The 21225-nt window shown below is 50.4% G+C and overlaps 7 protein-coding genes across 7 annotated transcripts; 6 read left to right on the forward strand and 1 right to left on the reverse strand.

Moving 5' to 3' along the window:
* Positions 1–390: 390 nt before the first annotated feature.
* CH63R_14500 (Ankyrin repeat domain-containing protein 52) lies at positions 391–3035 on the forward strand (the record flags this gene model as incomplete). The annotated part of the gene is made up of 3 exons (XM_018309474.1): positions 391–958; positions 1005–1076; positions 1123–3035. 3 exons carry the CDS (start codon positions 391–393, stop codon positions 3033–3035), a joined length of 2553 nt encoding a protein of 850 aa, XP_018150717.1.
* Positions 3036–4043: 1008 nt separating this feature from the next.
* On the reverse strand, positions 4044–4330 carry CH63R_14501 (uncharacterized protein; the record flags this gene model as incomplete). Its single annotated transcript, XM_018309475.1, has 2 exons — positions 4044–4116; positions 4221–4330. 2 exons carry the CDS (start codon positions 4328–4330, stop codon positions 4044–4046), a joined length of 183 nt encoding a protein of 60 aa, XP_018150718.1.
* A 1654-nt stretch (positions 4331–5984) lies between these two features.
* On the forward strand, positions 5985–6655 carry CH63R_14502 (uncharacterized protein; the record flags this gene model as incomplete). The annotated part of the gene is made up of 4 exons (XM_018309476.1): positions 5985–6011; positions 6102–6339; positions 6403–6471; positions 6627–6655. 4 exons carry the CDS (start codon positions 5985–5987, stop codon positions 6653–6655), a joined length of 363 nt encoding a protein of 120 aa, XP_018150719.1.
* A 1690-nt stretch (positions 6656–8345) lies between these two features.
* On the forward strand, positions 8346–8831 carry CH63R_14503 (uncharacterized protein; the record flags this gene model as incomplete). Its single annotated transcript, XM_018309477.1, has 1 exon — positions 8346–8831. The coding sequence occupies one exon, from the start codon at positions 8346–8348 to the stop codon at positions 8829–8831; it is 486 nt and encodes a 161-aa protein (XP_018150720.1).
* Positions 8832–9266: 435 nt separating this feature from the next.
* On the forward strand, positions 9267–10531 carry CH63R_14504 (uncharacterized protein; the record flags this gene model as incomplete). Its single annotated transcript, XM_018309478.1, has 2 exons — positions 9267–10360; positions 10456–10531. 2 exons carry the CDS (start codon positions 9267–9269, stop codon positions 10529–10531), a joined length of 1170 nt encoding a protein of 389 aa, XP_018150721.1.
* A 4082-nt stretch (positions 10532–14613) lies between these two features.
* Positions 14614–15599, forward strand: CH63R_14505 (Zn 2cys6 transcription factor; the record flags this gene model as incomplete). Its single annotated transcript, XM_018309479.1, has 2 exons — positions 14614–14747; positions 15041–15599. 2 exons carry the CDS (start codon positions 14614–14616, stop codon positions 15597–15599), a joined length of 693 nt encoding a protein of 230 aa, XP_018150722.1.
* Positions 15600–15700: 101 nt separating this feature from the next.
* On the forward strand, positions 15701–17020 carry CH63R_14506 (Zn 2cys6 transcription factor; the record flags this gene model as incomplete). The annotated part of the gene is made up of 2 exons (XM_018309480.1): positions 15701–16169; positions 16233–17020. The coding sequence occupies 2 exons, from the start codon at positions 15701–15703 to the stop codon at positions 17018–17020; spliced, it is 1257 nt and encodes a 418-aa protein (XP_018150723.1).
* Positions 17021–21225: the final 4205 nt, after the last annotated feature.

A 21225-nucleotide genomic window follows, 5' to 3' on the forward strand; every position in this document is an offset into this window, starting at 1 on the left:
ACACACAACCTGCTTAGTGGGTTGGAAACTCGCCAGCCTTTCTAGCGCCTTGGCTGCACGGGAGGCCACAAAAACACATGGCTCCTTGTCTCTGGCGTGAGACGCCAACACGACCCAATAGAGAGCATTGGTTGGCTCTTGACACTGCCCTACAAGCCCTGTCTAGCCCTGCCTCGCAAGTGATGACTGTCAGCATGCATATGCAAGAGTTCGATAACAACGTCCAAGGCGACTATGGCTGCAAACCCCGCTACCCCTCAAATCAACCTTGCGAGGCGCCACGCTGCTGCCTACAACAGTGCTTCCCACCGCCTAATAAAGGAAGAAAGCCCGCCGAATGCAAAAAGATAAGCGACATTTCGCCGACTCAACTTGTCACAGCACACAACAATGGAGCCTGCTAGTTTCGCCGTTGGCATTGTCGGGCTCGCTGGTCTCTTCAGCTCCTGTCTTGAGGCCATCGACAAGGTGCAATCGTATCGCTCAGCCCGGGCTGATGCAGACGTGCAAGATACCTTGTTCAATGCCGCCAAAGTCCGCTTCGAGCAATGGGGACGAGGCGTAGGGATCGATCAAGGGAGACTGCTGGACGATCATCACCCGGCGCTGGACGAGAAAGGCATATCAACATCTGTGCGTGACCTCTTACACTTCATCATCAAGTTCATCTGCGACGACAGCCATGCGTCTTCTCGACGCTCGACCCAAGCCGCCGGGATGGGCGACAACTTGCTAGGGTCGCACCAGTCGCGGGCTCGAAACGGCCCGTCGTCCGAGCCAAGGAGACGTAAACTGGCATGGGCTTTCTGGGGTAAGGGAGAACGCACAGAGCAGGTCAATCTGTTTGAGAGGTTAGTCCAGGAATTGCATAATATTGTGCCGCCACGCACCGCAAAGGGTTCACGGCAGATATACAACCCGGACGTTAGGCCGGCAGACACGCATACAGATGCGTCAGGTAGGATCTCCAAGTATAATTAAGGCTTTTATCTAATTGAGACAAGGGACTTCCTTAAACAACAGTTTGTCTGCCGAGCTGCGACAGATCCTGGCACGAATCGAAGGAGAGATTCGAGGTAAGGCCGCGCTTGTACTTTATAGGCCTAGGCTAACGTCACAAAGCTGAGACGCGACGAGAAATTCACTCATGGCTTGGTCAACGCCTCCCAAACGACCGGTATCACGACTCACTTCAACGGAGACTAGTGGGCACCTGCGACTGGATTCTTTCCCAACCAGCATTCACACAATGGCTCTCCCTAGAGTCAAATACAAACGCAAAACTGCTGTGGATCAACGGGCCGCCAGGGTTCGGAAAAACGATCCTCTGTGCCCGCATCGTCGAGCACCTGTCTTCTACACTCCAAACGCCCGTCGCCCACTACTTCTTCTCCTCCGATCTCGAGACCCGTGACGACCCTTTCTCAATCATACGAGCATGGGTCTCTCAGATCGTGTCTTCTCACGAAGATGCGTTTGAATACGTCCGTCAAAGGTGGGAGGCGGACTGCGATCCTGTTGTGACGCGTGCCACTACCCTGACGATCTTCAAGCGGCTCCTCCACATTGTTCCTGACTGCATCTGCGTGGCTGATGGACTAGATGAATGCACTTCCTTAGATACAGGAAACTCCTCGCTCATGGCATTCTTTCGATCTGTTGCAGATGCCATGTTAGGAACAAACACTAGAGTCCTTCTAGTAAGCCGCGATGAGCAGAGGATCCGATACGCGGTCACAGACAACGCTCTCAACAGCTTTACTGAGCACAAGATATCGCCTGACGACGTGCGGCCAGACACGACCGTTGTTTCAAGAGAGATCATCGACAGGAAGCTGCCAAACAAAGGCGATAATGTCCGGTCATCCCTATCCGAAGCAATGGCCAGTCGATGTGACGGCCAGTTTCTTTGGCTTACAATGCAAGAGCCTGCTCTAAGAAAAGGCATGAACACAAAACAGCTGCAGCAGGCCATCAACAATAGCCCGACTGGACTTGACCATCTCTACGATCACGCCTGGACCAGAATTACTCAATATGGAGAGCCGGACAAAGCTCGTGCCTTTTCCCTCTTGCGTCGGGCAGCATTTGCACTCCGGCCGCTTACTGTTTGCGAGATCACTGAAGCTGCCCTTATCGACGATTCTGAAGACCTACTGTTGGAGGAACTCCCGGACGCCCTAGATGCCGACTACATTGAAACCGAGATTGTTGGTCTTTGCAGCCCCCTCTTAATGGTTCGGAGCGAGTCGTCAGGCTCAGACATTGGCCACCAGACAGTGTGTTTAGTGCACTTTACTGTCCGGGAATATCTTCTTCCCAACCTTCCCCTGCCGACCTGGTTGAGGCAAAACCAATACCTGCATGCATCCCATGAGAAATTACAGAACACATCTCTTGCAAAAGCATGTATCCATTATATCAGCTCACAGAGATGTTGGGATATTAGCCCTCTCAATTCAAAATCCCCTGTTGGCGTCTCGCTCCGCAACTACGCGGCCACATCCTGGCACCAACATATCAACTTAGGCTTACATAGTAACACAGCAGTGTCAAAGGTTGTCAGGGATTTTTTGGACGTAAGAAATCAAACATGGATATCGTGGAGGACAATGATAGAGTTGGAAAATTCAAAACAAGAAAACAGACTGGTGGAGATCAATCCGCTGGGGCCATTGTACTACGCTGTGAGGTATCAATTGACAAGCGAGGTCAGCTTCCTTATTAAAGAGAAGGGATACGACGTAAATGAAAGCAGCGGTTTGGGAAGATCGGCATTGGTTTGTGCGTGTTCTAATGGCGCTGTAAAAATTGCAGCTATACTTCTTGAAAATGGGACCAATGCCACCATCGCTGTCGAAGATGGATGGACTCCAATGCATGCGGCATCACAGGATGGCCATCTTGAAGTGGTGAAGCTACTTCTTGAGAAAGGGGCCGATGCCGCTGTTACTGACAACGATGGACGGACGCCAATACATTTTGCGTCACAGGACGGCTATATCGAAGTGGTTAAGCTAGTTGAAAACTATTGAAGGCCATGCCTACTCCTCAATCGATCCACTTTTGCGCTCTTGACTTTCTCGATGCGTTCCACGCTCTGGCATTGGCTGATGTCGTGCACGGGGTCCTGTCCATCCGCAGCCCCACCCAGAGATCTCGATGCGTTCCCCCAAGCAAGTAATCATCTATATATCTATCTATCTAGTCTTCGAGCAGAACTAGGGTCACCCTACACCGCACTAGAACCACAGACATTACTACATGGAACCACACGTCCTGACGGCGGCTGAACGTCAGCGCCTTGACGTCCTCGGTCTATGCCTAATCACGCCGGAATCAGCCTTCATTTGCCGACAACTTAGGCAGAACAGCGCATAATGTAGCGGAGAAGACAAAAAAGATCAGTAGGTAGCATGTATACAGCAACAGCATCCCAGAGACTAACGCAGCAGCATCAGAACACAAAGGTTGCAGTAACCAAACGCTCCAGGAGCTTGGCTGGGTGACGTCAAAGAGCTAACGCAACAGTCTCTAAAACACTAATCTGCAGCTCCGTCCGCGGGAGGAGCTTCTAAAGGTCCTCCAGGGTTTGCAGGCAGCCTTAAAAAGGCTAGGCGACTTTATCAGCATAGTCTTCCACAGCTAAGATAGATTAGCCTACTTACAGGACTACTTTGCAACATGTACAAAAACTAGAGGCGTATCGGTAGGATAATTACATAGTCGATTGCTAAAGAGCTATACAAACATTGAGTTTATAGCGTCGTGGCTAAGCTATAAAGGGCTCTTACATCTATCTTACATGCTCCCCGGCAGATGTATCAAATCCAGGCATGACGTTGGTGATATCAATGGGCGAATAGGTCGTTGTATTAGATCGCTCTTGACGCTCCACACGCTGCTGGTCCTCGGCATACAGAAGTTGACGGATACTGCTTAGGACATCGCTTTGGCTTTACAGCTTTCCGCTATCCTCAAGACAGACAATCAAGCCTGTTAGGTAGCACGCTACTAGCTTGGAGTATTTCCAACCGTTGTCATCAACCCAGCAGTGACAGGGCAGACCAGGACATCTCATGAAACTGTATACGCGTTCCCAAACAGGCGCTCGTCCTAATCAGAATTAAATACAGGTTGGCGGCTGCTCGTCATAATTGCAGAGCTCGTTCCATTCATCTAGTCGAAGCAGAGTAAGTCTGCCGTCTGAAGTAGCTTACCACGTTGCTGCTCTGGACAATGCGGCAGGCGCTGGGCTGGCTCTATGGATCGACTCCATATCAGACCTGGTATCCCAGTCAAAGCTGGACGGAGAATCCGTGAGGGCCATCATCGCAATTGACACGGACGAGCGATGGCCGATGTCGTGGAATAGCCACGAAGCTGTTAAGGTCTTTCATAGGGAAAGTCGACACGGCAGGCAGCAGCAGTCGACACGTGGCCATCCGCAAATCGGCCTGGGGCTTGACAAAAGCAGCTAGGTTGATGCTCACGTGACTTTGACTCGTCGTGCTTAGCCCAAGCTACCCCGCATCTCCTCCCGCAACTTATCCTCCACTGTTTGTTAATTCGGGCCGGCCCGAGTTCCACCGTCATTGAGCTATCGTCTGAAGTCTCGCAGCCGCTGAGAGCTTTGTCCCCGGGTAGAACCTAGTTCCTTGCGTCATGGTTGACGCTGATGGATCTACATGGCGGCGGTATCCACAGTATCTGAAGTCTCCTGATTCTTGACTGCTGGATAGAGGAGATTCGCGTGGCGGAAGTCCTCAAGCACGTCCCAAGGCTACTCCATCAGAGCTTGGCAGCTTCTGAGACTCCCTAACTATCTCCATTTGCAAATTGTATGGTGTAGGTGCATGTGGGTGGCACGTCAGAACAGATGGGCCAACAAAGGAAGCTGCTAGGTGCTTGGGAAAACGTTTCAGGTAGAGGAGACAAGAACAAAATGAGAATAAGGCAAGGCTGGCTGGATTTGCAACTATACATTGTGACAAGGGACAGTCGAAGGAGGCGATCGAGATTCCTGAGTAAGTGGTGGAGGTTAAAGGTGCCTAGCGTAGCGTTTCTGTCCTATTTTAACAAGCCATTTACTGGTAGCAAAGGAATCAGAATGAGGCGTTTTGTCAGGCTGGCCTATTTTAGTACAGTCAGCCCATTCGGAATGGTCTGATGATAATCAAAACAGGTCAGCCTGTCATTCCACCTGGTTCTAGCTCTGTAATACCTTTTTTAGATAACATTAGACCCACAATTCTGTGGTGATCCCATCCACTCTCTAGTACGAATAGACACTCTTTTCTGCCCACTCATATATGCTGGATGACTAACCTTCACATCTCATCAATTACCCCGCTCTGATAAGTGTCGTAAACCTCCCACCTCCCACCTCCACCTCCAATGTGAACTTACGCATATCGAAATCCAGCGACTGCCATGGAAATAGCTTCAACGTCTTCTTCCACTAAATCGCGGTTACCACCTGCAAAACGACTACAAGATGCAGTCAACGAGTTCCAGAAGACTTTGACCGATGATCAGCGTTCAGACCTCAACAAACTCAAGGCTATCCCTGATGCTGACGCTGTGCTCGTTTTCACAGCTCAGCTAGACAGTTCTACTACTCAGCGAAAGTGTCCTAACAAAGGTACCCGGCTTATTTCAGTCCTGCAATTTGTCCGGGAATCTTCTGTTATCATTGATACCTTTGTATCCTCGCATCCAGAGATTGCTGCGCTAGTCTGGGGAAGCGTTAAGCTGACAATCCAGGTAAAACAAGATCTTACCTATTATTCATAAGAGACTGTTTAACTTTAATTAGGTGGTACTAAACTTCACTTCATACTATGAAAGAGTCTCAGACCTCTTTATGCAGTTTGCTAAAGATTGTCCTCGATTTGCTGAGTATCAGGCCCTGTTTCCCAACTCGCCTGAACTGCAGAAGGCTGTCTGCGATTTTAACGCTTCAATAATCTATTGCTGCAAGCATGTGGTTGAAGCAATACAACGACCTTGTAAGTAACCCATCCCTAGCCTCCAATACATTAACTAAGTATCGCTAATCCAATGCAGGGCAAACACATTTCCGAAACGCGTTCTTGCAGTCGTTCCAGCAGGAGTTTAGCCCCGATCTAGAGAGTATTCGAAGGTGTGGCCTTGAGGCCAAGCAGGAAATCAAGCTTGCAAAGGCGAAGGCCGACCACCAGGACCAAAGACTGCAGCAAATGGAGAGGAAAGCGGCGTCTAAGGAGAGGCACAAGGTCAGACAGTTGTTCTCACGAGTAGAAGGTGACCTCCATACAATCAAGAATGACCAGCTTCAGCGAGACATTCGTCGAGCGGGTAAGTTATTTTTTTTTAGCTGCGAACTGCACTACGAACCACACTGATATAACAGTCTTGTAGAAGAAAGCCGTCGCCAGCTTCTCGACTCATTATCATCTTATGACTACCTTACACCGTTCAAGAAAGCCTGTAAACTGAGGCACCCCGGAACTGCAGAATGGCTTTTCCGATTAACCGCTTTTACTCGATGGGAGGAAGGAATTGCCTCGCCTTGGCTCTGGTGTTCAGGCAAAAGTACTACAGTGAAAGGATTACCTCACCTCAACTACGCTAACGCCAAATAGTTGGATCTGGTAAAACGATCCTCACGTAAGTAGGCTGTTATCAGAAGATCCTCCATCTATGGTAGCTATTGACTCCACTCTAAGTGCAAGTGCCATCGAACATATCTATGCGCATGAGCGTAGGGCTAGGGAAAATGTCACGTTCTTCTTCCCTCATTTCGCCGATCAGACACCGCCATCCGCAGAAACTACACTTCGGTCGATTATCCGACAGTCACTTGACCCAGTGAGACTATCCAGCGACTGGGAAGCCAGTCTAACAGAGCTGAATCGGAACCCCTCCTCGGAGCTAGTCGAATTAACATCACTTCTTCGACAGATAATCGACCAGTCAGGCACATTCTACGTCTTCATCGACGCACTGGATGAGTTTGAACCGGTAGAATGACGGGCCCTTCTTGACTCTCTGGCCTCAGTTGTCTCCGGGTCGCGCTTGAGAGTTTTCATTTCGAGCCGTGAAAGCTTATCAGGCGAACTTAGAGACAGAATTCCAACCATTGACACAGTGTCGATGGCATCTGCTGGGTCTAAGACCGACATTGCTATTTTTGTTGAAGAGACACTTCACGAAAAACAGCAAAACGGCGATCTTGTGGTTCGAGAACAATCGATTGTTGATCATATCAAGCGGGCTCTCATCAATCGCGCGGACGGAATGTAAGTTGATAACGTCTGTTTTCCATGCCGACTACTAACGGATTAGGTTTCTCTGGGTCACTTTCCTTCTGGACGAAATTTGTGCCCAAACCTGTGACGATGATATTCAAGACACTCTCGGACGTCTTCCAAAGAACCTGACAGAGACGCTGAGCAGAGCCCTCCATCGCATCATGAAGCGGGACAAATCTTCAATCGCAAACAAAGCCTTTCAATGGATTGCTATTGCGAAACGCCCTTTGACACTAGATGAGCTCCGCGAAGCCATCTCTACAAAAGTCGGCCAACCTTCCTCCAATCCTGGACAACTAGTCAGTGGTATAGACCGTCTACCTACGTGGTGCGAAAATCTCGTCCGTGTTGACGAAGAATCGAGGACTGCAGAGTTTGCCCATAAGGCAGTTCACGAGTTCATCGTCGGAGGATTATCAGGACCTGACTTCGCTCAGTTCCACTTCAAGTCAGAGGACGCAGACCACAACGCTGGCGAGATTTGCGTCACTTATCTCAAATTTAGTGATTTTGTGACAACTGTCGCACGACGGCCACAGCCAATCAAAGTTGACCCAGCTAGAATGGCCCATTCAGCATTAAGGAACTCATGGAGGCTGCCAAAGTCGATCAGTGACGCCATCGTCACCAAGCGCAAGAATGTCCTGAAAGAGAGTGACGTTAGTAAAATGCTGGCTACATACAGTAGGTTGGATGATGAAGAAGCTATCGACACGCTACAAGACCATTATCCTTTTCTCAGTTACGCGTCAGTGTACTGGATTTCCCACACTACTCAATTCAGGCGTCATAAGTCCTCCACATGGAGTATGTGGCAACAGGTTCTCAGTCGCGGACATGGTCTGGCCAGGATGCCTTGGTCAAGTCAACAACAGCCTAGAGCTCTAAACTCCAAGATCTTGTCTTGGAGTTTTACGAACCGTCATTTTGCTCTTATCCGATACCTTGGAGGTCTCGGCAAGATACCTGATACAGAGAAAGCCAAGGCCTTACAAAGCTCTGCGACTAATGGTGATGTAGACATGGTGGACGCTCTACTCGAGAGTGAACATGCGGTTGAGATCGCCTCGTCAGTCCTACAAGCAGCTTCAGAGGGTGGTCACATCGAGGTTGTGGAGCGATTGCTTTCTGCGGGAGCCAACGTCAACGCAGACCCAGCTGGAGATAATAGGTGGACTGCTCTACAAGCAGCTTCAGGTGGTGGTCACATCGAGGTCGTGGAGCGATTGCTTTCTGCGGGAGCCAACGTCAACGCAGACCCTGCTCGAGATGATGGGCGGACTGCTCTACAAGCAGCTTCAGAGGGTGGTCACGTCGAGGTCGTGGAGCGATTGCTTTCTGCAGGAGCCGACGTCAACGCAGATCCTGCTTGGAATACTGGGCGGACTGCTCTACAAGCAGCTTCAGGTGGTGGTCACATCGAGGTCGTGGAGCGATTGCTTTCTGCGGGAGCCAACGTCAACGCAGACCCTGCTCGAGATGATGGGCGGACTGCTCTACAAGCTGCTTCAGAGGGTGGTCACATCGAGGTCGTAGAGCGATTGCGCGCTGCAGGAGCCCGCAGCAGCTTGTAATTGTTGTCTGTATGTTGCGTCTTTTTGCCTACTCAAGTATTCTCCGTCGGAACGCGTCGAGATACGGCCGTCCGTGTACAACCATTGGCTGAACCCATTCATCGTCCCACTCCATGCCCCCCTGCTTGACTAGGAAATCTCGACGCGTTCCCTAGGCCTCTAATTGGCCAACAATATCAGATATACCCCACTTGCTGCTTCAGTGTCTCCAACTTCAAATAAAATCTCGACGCGTTCCCAAACCTCTTCTCCTAACTGCGTATTGCCCTACAAAGGGAAGTAAGTCAGTAACTTTAGCTACAGCAAGCCGTTTCTAATCTTCTCAAATAAGAACATCAATTAGACACTACTCCCACACAGCTACATAGCTCTCTTGTGTCCCCCTCCGCCCCAGCCCATGACGCCGCACAGCTTGACGGACAAGCAGCGCCAGCGCCTTAAAGCCCTGCAACTTTACTTAAACGAGCCTGAACTGGTCCTCATCTGCCAGCCTTGCGGTTACGCATTGAAGCCGTTCGGGGAGCGCGTAAGCCGCCACCTGGCTGAGAAACACGACGTGCCTAAGACGCAACGCCGTGGGCTGGGCGCGCTGGTGAAGTCCCTGCAGCTTGGGGACCCGAACGACGTTGCTCTCCGTCCCGACGGCCTCCCGCCGCACGAAGCACTAACGGCCACCCGCGGACATGCCTGCCGTCACTGCAGCTATCGGACGGCAAGCGATGACCTGGTCTGCCGCCACCTCTCTAAGGCACACGGCATCAAGGACTCGCGGAAGGCGGACGGCTGGCAACGGGACCAGATCCACAGCGGTGTCCTACTCCAGAGCTGGTCACAGAATGGTGCGCGGGGCTACTGGATAGCCCAGTCCACCACGACAGGGTCGCTGCCGCCCTGCGAGACAGGTACGCCTGGTGCTGACGACGCGCCCGCTGCCCAACAGGCCCTGCTTGCCGCGGCGCATGATGCGGAAGGAGCTCACCTCGCCAGCGGTCTCCGCGCCACCGCCACCGCCGCCGCTACGGGCCCTGTCGATAGGGCGTTCCAAACAGGCTGGATGCGTCGCACCGGCTGGGATCTTATGTTCAACGGTGCCCGCCGCGACTTCCTCGTGAAGATGTCGGAGCTGCCGGCCGTCGGCCCGGACGCCCGGGACGCCGAGGACGACATGCCCTATGTAAGCACCCCAGAGGACGAAGCCCGGTTACAACGTATCATGTCGGCCGTGGACGGCGTCTTCGACCGTTGCGAGGATACGATACGGTCTATGGACGTCTCCATGCGCTGCTGGCTCCGCAGCTCAGAGCCCTACCGGCCGTACAAGGCCCCATTCGAGCTGGTCAGCCGGCAGGCCACCACATACAAGTACCGCCGCCTGGTGAAAAGGCTTCTGTGCTTCTGTGTGCGGCTGTGGCGTCTTCCCCTAGGGACGCGGCTGTGGCAGTGCCGGAGATCCCTCACCATCGCTCAATCGCGCGCGCTTGAGGCACTATTGTCGGACGAAATCTGGGACACCTTATGCCTGGATGATGTTGCGGCTGCTGATTCTACCAAGACCAGCACTACCTCAGCTTATAGACATGTACCAGATGCAGACAGCTGCCGTGTGATGCGTACGACAACAAGGACGAGGACAAGGGGGATGCCATCTGCTCAAACTCCTAGCTTCCCAGCAGGTGGTCATAACAGAGCTGGGATCTCACATAGCTCATTTAAAGATCTCAGTAATGATGACAGTTATAGAAGTGCGACTAAGACTAATAATAACAGTGACTTTAAAGACCTCCTCAGTAAAGGCTCGGAAGGTTTGGAGGATTGTGACTATAAGGATACAAATGCCAGCAACCAACCATACAGACGCTACAGAAGGCAGCTTAAAAGCCAACGCAGTAGCTAGCCCCCTATTGTTTTCCGGTTAGTCTGATATTAGCGTTAAGTCAAAGCACTCACTTTTGGGCCACCCCTACATATGGGCCACCCAAAAATGAGGGTATTCCCATCAACACCAGTATGTTCAATTAACTATTGACTGCACCTAGATGCCACCACAATACAGCTTTCAGCCTCAACATCTGTGGTATCCTCTTTATCGCCAGCCTCAACCTGAGCCTTCTGGATGTCCTTGATGTTGGCGAACTTAGTGTTTGGGTTGATCTGAACTGCCTTCCTTTTCCTTACTGCAGTGTTGGTGACTTGGGACTGCAGAAGCTCCAGCTTATGCTGGGCAGTGGCCAGCTCATAGGCCTGCTCGCTGAAACCTTTTTTCACCTTTATGAAAAGGAGGCGTTGGGTATGCGCATCATTATCCAACTCTGTGAATAGCTTCAGTTGGCCAGACAGATCCTTCATCTTCCTTGGCGTCGACCATGCCACTGCAGACGACGCAGATGCCCATCCCTCAGCTTCCTTGCCTCCAGACTGCCCTTTGCTGACCTGATCTAACGATGCTGATGGCTTTGGTGTTGTTGGGAGTGGGAGGGAGCTTATTAGAGGCTTCGCTTCAGAGACAGGCCATAACCCTGTCTATTTCCAACCACTTCTGATGTTCTGCATTGTCATACCTGCAAGGGCAGCCTTAAAATAACAGCCTAGGAAGTTCCTCTTGCCTACAATAGTAGAGTTATTCTATAGACTAAGGTATCTAAGCTCCTTCCTATAGGCTGCCTTAAGAGGGCTGAAGACTGCTTGATTAAGTGGCTGGAGGACATGGGTGGCGGTAAGAACAATAGATGGATGTTGTTTATATAGCACAACTACATAAATTCAGTTGTAGTGTGGCTCTTATGCCTATCCAGGATTAATAGTCTAGCCTCCTCCTTATCCCCCTTGCCCTGAGGGACAGTCTGAGGGATGAAGACCTTCTGCAGCCAATCAACTGCAGTAGCATCTGTTGTCCAGCCATTTTCTGTTGCTGTGAGTTGCCAGCCTTCATAAGGGCTAAGATCTTGAGGAAACCACTGCTGCTGGACTGTCTTGCCCCTATATATAATAAGGGGATGAAGTCTGTGGCCCAGGGCAGAGATGCATTCAATAATGGATATGTCAGGGTCGGATTGCGGACGAGTCCTGACACTAGAAGGCCGAGGGTTGGGGTGCAGTTGCGGGGCACCGGGTGCCCACTAGCGCCCCAACAAACGAAGAACGGAAGATCGTTGGTCCGTGAGGGGGAGGTTCTGATAGAAAAGAGGACACAGCCGCCACCTATAGAGGGGGGGCAGGTCGAAATAACACAACCAACTGACCCCTACCTGACCGTCAGCGACTCTGCCACTCTGTGCGAACCCAGCCTGTGACAGGATACCCATGCCCTTGACCCAGGCTGTTTCTTGCGGACAGACTTCATCTCAGAAATGCCCAGCACCAGCCCATTAGATCTCTGTCCCTCAAGGATACCAGTCTCATCCATGTTGTATCTGTTGCCTGGTTTAATGCTGATGATCTTTGGCATGGCGAGGAGTTTGAACCAGTCCCTGACGATCTCAGTAGACGCCCATTAACACGCCTAGAATCGATAGGGCGACTTCTCTGGAACTTGACTGATGAATTCCTCTTCAAGAAGGCTATTATCCAGCCTTTTCCTATAGGCTCTGTATCCCCCATTGCATGGAGGATGCCTCCAGCGAAGTCCTTGACTTGTTGATGTGAAGGAGGGAGCCCAAGAGCATGCTGAATCCGCACCCATTCAGCCAGCTTAGCCTCCTGACTAGGGGAAAGCCTCTGAAGATCATAAAAGGCAATTCTCCTTGCCTGGCTGCCCTGCAATCGAAGCTGAAGTGTTGACCTTGGTACGCCATAATTACTGCAATGATGCCTTCCTTAGGCTGAGACCATTGCTGATGGCCTCCAGCGCCTGATTGCGCTCAACTTTGGAACATCTGACCAAAAGGTATGAAGGAAGGCGGATGCAAAAAATGAAGTGATTTGGATGAGGGTTGTAAATATTGTGATAGTTAGAAGCTGGGGGGCAGTCATGGTGTTGAGGGGAAATGAGGGATTTTTGGGTAGCCAGGAAGTTGGGGGAGGGGGGGGGGGGGCGCCAGGAAGTGGGTGCTCTGACTACGTTACACGCGACAATAATACCCCACTGCCAGCCACTGCAGTGTGGTTTCATCGCATACCTACCATGTATCAATGATGCCATTCCGATTGAAGCTGAAGAACTTCACTTTTGTCATCTGGGGACCTTTTCTCCCCAACACGCCTTGGTGTAGACGTTGGGCAATACCGTAGGAGCGTCAAGTGTTGGTACTCATGCTCGGCATTGCATGTTTGGCCTGTAAAGTCCGGGAGCAAAACTCTCTTGGCGTACCTTTCCGGCTCATGTTTGAAACCTATAAAAGGTTTTTGTAGCCTGTTTTGACTACCCTAACATATCCCTGCTTGCAGGCCCTAAGCAAGCGTCTTTTGAAATTAGTGAAACATGTCGTCGCAACTGAGAACTCTATGTTGGCATCTTAAACATTGAATCTCCTTGTTTCGTGGAGAATCCTCGTCTACTTATTACCTTTTAGAGATGTATTGTACTGATACCTAAGGTTTTTGCGCTATTTAACTTCCTCAACCCTTTCGCTTATAGGTTTGTCTACTAAACCGCTTAGTAGACTAGTGATGCAATTTCTTATACACGTACGTACGTAATACGTACTATGTTTTAGCCGTTGTACGTAGATACAATGGAATTGTAGATACAAGTACGTACCGTGCAAATCCGTTTTTAGGCAACACAGGTAATAAGGCTCTCAAGGTCCTAGTTTAGGTCTTCTGCCATCTTAGCTTCAAACATCTGATTCCACCTCAGTGCCAACCCCCTCCCTATATATCACCTGTCGACTGTAACACACCCTCCCACTCAAAATCTCCACTGGTGGAGGCCATCACACCATCCATCCAGACCTTCCTGCCCTGCGCATTCACACACAATTCGAGATATGAATCTTCAAGTTCTAGCCAGTCCTTCTCCTCAAGATCCGCTCCGCGCTTCTTATGGGCGTACTTCTGATCGTTAAGGCGATCCAATACACGGTCGTTCATCAAAATGAAGGCTTGCATGTCAGCGTGCATAGGAGTATACTCGCAAGGCTCATAAAAGCACTCCCACTCTACCTAATTCAGAAGGTCAAGCCTCTCCTACATCGACAATCTAACAAATCCTGGCCCGACGATGCCTTTTAGCAAGTAAAGAATGTATCGGGTCGATATTACTATTACTAAAGCGAGGGTATCCCAGGTTCTGTCAAGAGTTTAACTAATACATTAAAGTTTCAGTAAGTTGCTGTTAACTCGCTGCATCCGATGATGATAATGATGATGTCTTTAACGTCCAGAGTACCAAGGGACATCCCGGGCGCAGTGCCGACATGGTCTATGCTAATCTAAACTATGTTACAGGCCACCGTCTTCACCTAACGTTCCGGTTCAATGAGTCGGGCAGATTATAGAAAAGAAATTGGTTGCCTCCATTTGTTCGACTCTTCATTTCATGGGCGCCAGGATTAGGTGGAGAAGTGGGCTTAATCTTTACCGTCGACTTGCCGCCTTGGTCCGTCTTGGTCCGTCTTTTGCGGTCATCAAAGCCGCATCCGCATCCGGGGAACTTTTTGTCTGACTACCTGGCCGTCACAGACGCAATCCTCAAAATCAAACTTTCCATACCAGATACCTGACTCCCCTATTGTTGACTTCGTTATTGCCCCTGCCTCTGTTTCCTCGCTCCTCATTGACTCATTTTCGATCCCCGTTGTCTCAGAATGGAGAGTGCTGTCGATGCCGATGCACTAGGCGCAGGCGCGCCCCTGCGACGGAGAGTGACCAACGCCTGCGAAGCATGCAGGGCGACCAAGGTCAAGTGCCGGACCAGCGTGCAGCCCGGAATATGTCGAAGGTGAGTTATTGAGTGTACCTACCCTCGGTACAAAGACATATACCCCCCGACGTGGTTCGGCGTATAATTCGAGTTGCATGCTTGCTCACCAGTCTGCCGGACGAATCAGGTGTCTCGAGTTCAAGAGAGAATGCATCTTCCGTACCGGTCCCAGAACCCGCCGCCCGCGGCAGTCTAAATTGTAAGCTCGTCGTGTTGTCCTTGTTTATCCTTGATGGCTTTCCTCCCTCCACAACCCTTTTCTATGCCTCGCAGCCTTACTCACGCGATAACAGGAACCAAGACGCTCCCAGACCCCCTCCGCCCCCGGGGCCGTCCAAGACCTTCAGCCTTAACTTTGAGATGTCTTCATTGGACGAGTCCGATGATATCGAGAGCCTCGCCGCACGATATGACCAGTACTTTGAGGACTTTATACCCTCTTCCGACATGGAGTCCATCGACGTGATGTTTGGCCTTGATGACCCCGGCAGCGGGCCCTACTCCTCCCTATCATCGCCACCGTCATCCGGCTCGGGCTCAGGCTCAGGCCCGTCCATCTCCATATCGAACCTCGGCCTCAAGCCCCAGTTCAACCTCGACTCCGCCGAGAAGCTGCTGCAGACCTTCCGCATCATGCTGAAGCACTTCCCCTGTGTGGTGCTCCCGCCCGACGCCACCGTCATGTCATTATCCAAGACCAAGCCGTTTCTGCTACTTGCCATTCTGTCGACGGCGTCCGGATCCAGTGCGTTGCAGGGACATATCCTCTACGATGAGGAGTTCCGCAAGGTCCTGGGCCTCAAGTTTGTAGCCGCCGGCGAGCGAACCCTGGAACTTATCCAAGGCCTGCTCATCTACACGGCGTGGTAATATGCAGATCGCTCCTCCTCCTCCTCCTCCTCTCGCCTAACGACCGCAGGTACCCCTTCCACCTCCGCCCTAAGAGCAGACAAGCATTCCACTACATCCGCATGGCAGGCGAGATTCTCCATGATCTCGAATTGGTCCAGCCGCCTTACCAAAGCGTGGGTGTTTCTGTCCTATTGACACCGGACCAGATGGACGGGATCCGCGCCTATCTGTCGTGCTACTACCTGATTACGGCGCACGCGCTGCCTTTCCTGCAGTATCTTCGCAAGACGACTCTGACCGATTCCAGCTTAGCTTTGGCATGGGCCAGAATGTCGCAGGTTTCGCTCTCGTATACCTCCTGGACAGCCACATGCTGCGATATCCTCGAGCATGGCTCCGCCCTTGAGGGGGACCACACCCTCGCGTGGCTTGTGAGGCTGCTGCACATCACGGAGGAGGCGTTCGAGACGACGAAGATCGTTCCAGTCACGGAGCAGGCGAAGCAGCAGGCCCACTTCATATTGCTCAAGCTTGAGAACCAGTTGAGGGATTGGCAGAGTCAGATACCCAGCAGTTCAGCTGACGTCAGTACGTTCCCCTCCCCTGCTCATATGAAGGCAGGCGTGTCTTGTGCTAAACATTCACTTATAGGCTCCATCAAAATTGCTAGTCTGTTCACCGAAATCTTCCTCCTCGCCGGTCCTGTCTACCGCCTCACCTCGGCGTCGAAAGTGGGAGATGCCTACCTTGGCCCGCCCACCCCCTTGCCGCGCCTTGAGCGGTGCCTGACGCTCCTCCGCAGCCTCTTCAACTTCATCGTCAACCTCGACAAGGCCGCCCTCCTCGAGATAAACTCCATCGACTGGGGCCGCCTCATCCAGACCACCATCGTCGCCATCCGCCTGTCCTTCCCGCTGCCGCTGTGCCCCGAGTGGGACCACGCACGGGCCCGAGAGCAGCTGCAGTTCGACTCGTACCTCGCCAAGCTCTGTGCGCACCACGAGGAGCTGACACCGTTGACCAAGAGCATAGATGTGCTGTCAGCGAGCAAGGTCATGTTCGCAGTCATCAGGCGCAAGTACGAGGCCCGCTTGGCGAACATCGATGCGCCGGTGAATAAGCTGTCAAGGAGTATACCCGGGTGCCCCATGTTCGATGGGAGCCTGGACGCGTACTTCCCCATATGGGACCAGGATGCCAATCGGCACGGCACGCATGTGTTAGTCCCGCCTATGCCGGACGGAACGCTGTCGATGGCCAACAGCCAACCTGTCTACGTTGACATGTGGTCTATGACGACAGTGGGCTGGCCGGACGGGGTGAACGGCGATCCGAATCAAGGTCTCGATCTGACCCAGGGGCAACAGCCGACGTTGCACTTGGATCCGTCCTTCCAAAAGACCATGCATCTTGGCCCGTCCCCCACCGGTAGTGGATGAACCACCCGGCTTTCGTGCCTTTCATTCCACGTCTCGTTGTGACTACGGCCTTTCGGTTGGGCGAAGACGGTCTGTGTCTTTGGCTCATGAAATCTTTACCTCTTGGTAGGCGCTCCCTGGAACTCCTGTTTCTGCTGGCCCTACCTGCCTCACCTCCGCCTTTGACGGTAGTGCTTGTCGGTTGTCAGGCACGGTAAATAATCCAAGACAAGGAAAACAAAACGATTAACACCTCATGACACACAAATACTCCTTATCTCGCCTCACTTTCCAACCCCCCTCGCCAACACCGCCTAAAAACTCCCGACAGAGACCTACCAGTATATAGCCGGCATGAAAGACCGCAAGTATTCCTTCGGCATCAAAATCATGAACAGAGGCGGTAACATTTGCTTCTGGGACCCATTCGAGACCCACCCCGCTAGCCGCCGTGCCTGTCGACCGCAGCCGTAACCGTAGCTGTAGGCATTTGTTTGGGCTGAAGTGATGATCCGTGACGCCACATGGAGATACGACTTTGGCCCTAACGTAGGTATGAGGATAGTACACATCGTGGCCTTTACTAATCATGGCAATTTTGGAACAAAACCACGATGTGGCAGTCTCCTGATTGATAATTACGTTCTGCCCCAGTCCCTGTTGATGCCACAACGTGCAGCTCAGTTCTCACTACATGTATTGTCCGTTGCCACAGCCTTCAAGCAGAAGTGGTACATATTCTTGACCTAGGACGACGGAGGCGTTGAGCTGTAAGGACTCAAAAGCGTCTTTAGTTTATGTTTGCAAGTACATCAATAATTCTTTGTCTCTTAAATTTGTTATTACCCCTCTGACCTAGAAACGCGGTTTTGTTTATCTCTCCGTACTTTTTTATCCCCCTTAACTTGCATTTTATTCAAAATGTCCTATCTTTTTTTTTCCAACCCATTTTTAGTGCTTGTACTATTTAGAATAGCCGAAAAAACGGTTCCACTTCTTAATTAGAAAGCAAAAAATCTTGGTAGGTAAACACAACAAGAGCATGGTAAGTCAACATACCCACTTCCTGCCCCCCCCCCCCTTCCTGGCCCCCCCAGCCCCACCAAGCTACACCAAAAGGTGCTACTTTTTACTACACCCTTAATTAATTACCTAAAAAGACTATAATAAAAAGAAAACTATATATAAGTAGATATTTAAGTATAGTTTATAACGTAGTTCACAAGTGAGTGAGCCACACAAGTGAGTGAGCCACTTTTCTAGAATTTCGTACAACCTACTTTTCCCTTTATTTTTCTCCACCTACAACTATGGTACAACATTCAAATGAAAGCGATTTAGTCCTAGCGCTAAATGCGCTCAGATCCGACCCAAAATTAAGCGTGCGAAAGGCTGCATCTCACTACAAAGTATCTCGTGCAACCCTCCAACGACGATACCATGGCCAACCTGCCAGACGCGATATCCGACCACCCTGCCAGAATTTAACCTCGTACGAAGAGGAGACCATTGTACGATACATCGTTGACCTGGATTCGCGAGCATTTTCGCCACGCCTTAGTGCTGTTCGAGAAATGGCCGATCGACTGCTTCGCGACCGCGGCGCGCGACGCGTCGGAACAAACTGGGCCTCAAACTTCGTACGACGACGACCTGAGCTCCAGACGCGTTTTAATCGAAGAATCGACTATCAGAGAGTCCTCTGCGAAGATCCGGACGCGTATCGCGCGTGGTTTTCCCTCGTACGAAACACAATTGCGAAGTACGGGATAGACGATACCGATATCTATAACTTTGATGAGACTGGGTTTGCGATGGGCAAGATGTCCTCTGAAATGGTTGTTACAGCCTCTGAACGACGTGGCAAGCCAAGAGGAGCACAACAAGGGAATCAGGAATGGGTTACAGTAATCCAGGGCATTGGGTCGTGCGGCTATTCTATCCCGCCGTACATCATCTTTGCAGGCAAGGTCCATCTTGACTCCTGGACGTGCAACAGCCCCCTCCCACCCGACTGGGTAATTACACTTACAGAAAATGGTTGGACGACAAATGAGAAAGGCCTAGAATGGGTACAGCACTTTGATTTCCATACAAGGAGTCGTACGAAGGGTGCTTACCGCCTCCTCATCCTTGATGGCCACGAAAGCCACCATTCTGTCGATTTTGAGCTATACTGCAAGGAGCAGAACATTATTACGCTCTGTATGCCCCCTCATTCATCGCACAAGCTCCAGCCGCTTGATGTTGGGTGCTTTAGTCCCTTAAAACGGGCGTACGGCCAAGAAATTGAGGTCCTTATGCGGGTGCACATTACGCATATTGCAAAGGAAGACTTCCTCCCAGCCTTTTATAAGGCGTACGACAAGGCAATGACAACATCAAACATTCAAGCAGGCTTTAGAGCAACTGGCCTTGTCCCGTACGATCCGGAACATGTGATTTCACAGCTAGATGTGAAGCTTCGTACGCCATCACCTCCAGGTTCTTCTGCTGGCTTACCAGCAGCTTGGGTCCCAAAGACGCCAAACAACCCAATTGAATTCGATTCACATTCTGATTTTATTACGAATCGCATCGTACGACATCAGAATAGCTCCCCAACGTCAATTATTGGGTATATGCAGCAGCTGAAGAAAGGAATTATGGTGGTAGCCCATAACCAGGTTTTGATGCAGGCACAAATGACTGAGTATCAAGAGGCAAATGAGCGTATGAGCCGCCGTCGCCGTACGAAAAAAAAACAGCTTCAGAAAGGTGGAACACTTACAATCAATCAGGCAAAAGATATAAAGTCTCAAATTGATGTAACAGAGCAGTTACAGGTAGAAACAGGTCAAAGTAGTGGTCGTGCGAGGAGGACAGAAACGCGCGCGCGACGATGTGGCATCTGCGGAGAGACTGGACATAATGCTCGCACATGTCAGAAAGTTGAATCTACCTCTGAAGAAGAGGATTCTAAATAGTTTAAATTAATTTAAGGCGTTGTGGTTGATTTCTCTTACACATTGTTGTACGGGTAGTAGAAAAGTGGCTCACTCACTTGTGTGGCTCACTCACTTGTGAACTACGTTAGAAATATATAAATTAAGTAGTATAGTATACTTACTACTTAGAAATAGTAGTATTAGTAATAGTATAAAGTTTTATATAGTATTTTCTACTAAAGTATTAACTACTATATATACTATTATAAATTATATAGAATTTATATTATTTAAAATAATATTTATATAAACTATATATAGAAAGTAAGCTATCTTTATAGCTTTATAATAGTAGTAATAGTAAAGTTATTCTATAATAGAGATCTTACTAGTAAAAGTTTACTATTATAAAATACTTATTATAACGTGGCTGATAAGCGAGTCGATCAGACAAGCGAGTCGATCACCCAACCACGACTACATTACAAACCCAAGAAGACATCAATATCAACACCACTAGATCAATTAACGCTACTAAGAATTCTCTTCCTCAGTCGTTTCTACATCAAACTGACACGTTCGCGCATTGTGTCCTGTGTTTCCGCACACGCCACACCGTCGTTGACCCGATTCAGTCCTTGGCTTACGACCACTCCTCCGACGCGTTTCCTCATAAACCTGTGCTGTTGCGTCCCTCTGCGACTGTATATCCTCTGCATCAGCTACAGTAAGACTTCCTCCTTGCTGGAGACGCGTTTTCTTAGCTCTCCGACGTCGGCTTAGTGTGCTGTTTTCCTCTCGAAGAGTTTTGTTCTCCGCCCTCAGGAATGCATTCTCATGCATTATTCCTAGTGTTCCTTTAAGAATATAGTCAACGTCGTTATTGATAGGTGTTGGGGAGCTATTTTGATGACGGGCAATTCGATCCTTGATCAGTGTTGACTGAGAAGTTGCTTCTGTTGGGTTGTTTGGTGTCCTGGAAACCCAAGGGAGCGGTGTTGTTGGAAGTGATCCTGGAGGCGTTGGAGTGCGTAACTTGACGTCCAGCTTTGATAATACACTTTCTGCACTCAGAGGGACAAGCCCGGAGCCTCTGAAACCTCCCTGGATATTCTTTCCCGTAAGTGCTTGTGTAAAGGCCTCACGAAACGCTGGAAAGAAGTCTTCCTTCGTAATATGGGTTACACCTCGCCGCATCTTATCCTCAATTTGTCGACCGTACGCCGTTTTGAGAGGCCCAAAGCATCCTACATCTAAGGGCTGAAGTAGATGAGATGAATGAGCCGGCATACAGAGTGT

This window comes from Colletotrichum higginsianum, chromosome 11, assembly GCF_001672515.1.
Source record: "Colletotrichum higginsianum IMI 349063 chromosome 11, whole genome shotgun sequence".
NCBI lineage: Eukaryota > Fungi > Ascomycota > Sordariomycetes > Glomerellales > Glomerellaceae > Colletotrichum > Colletotrichum higginsianum.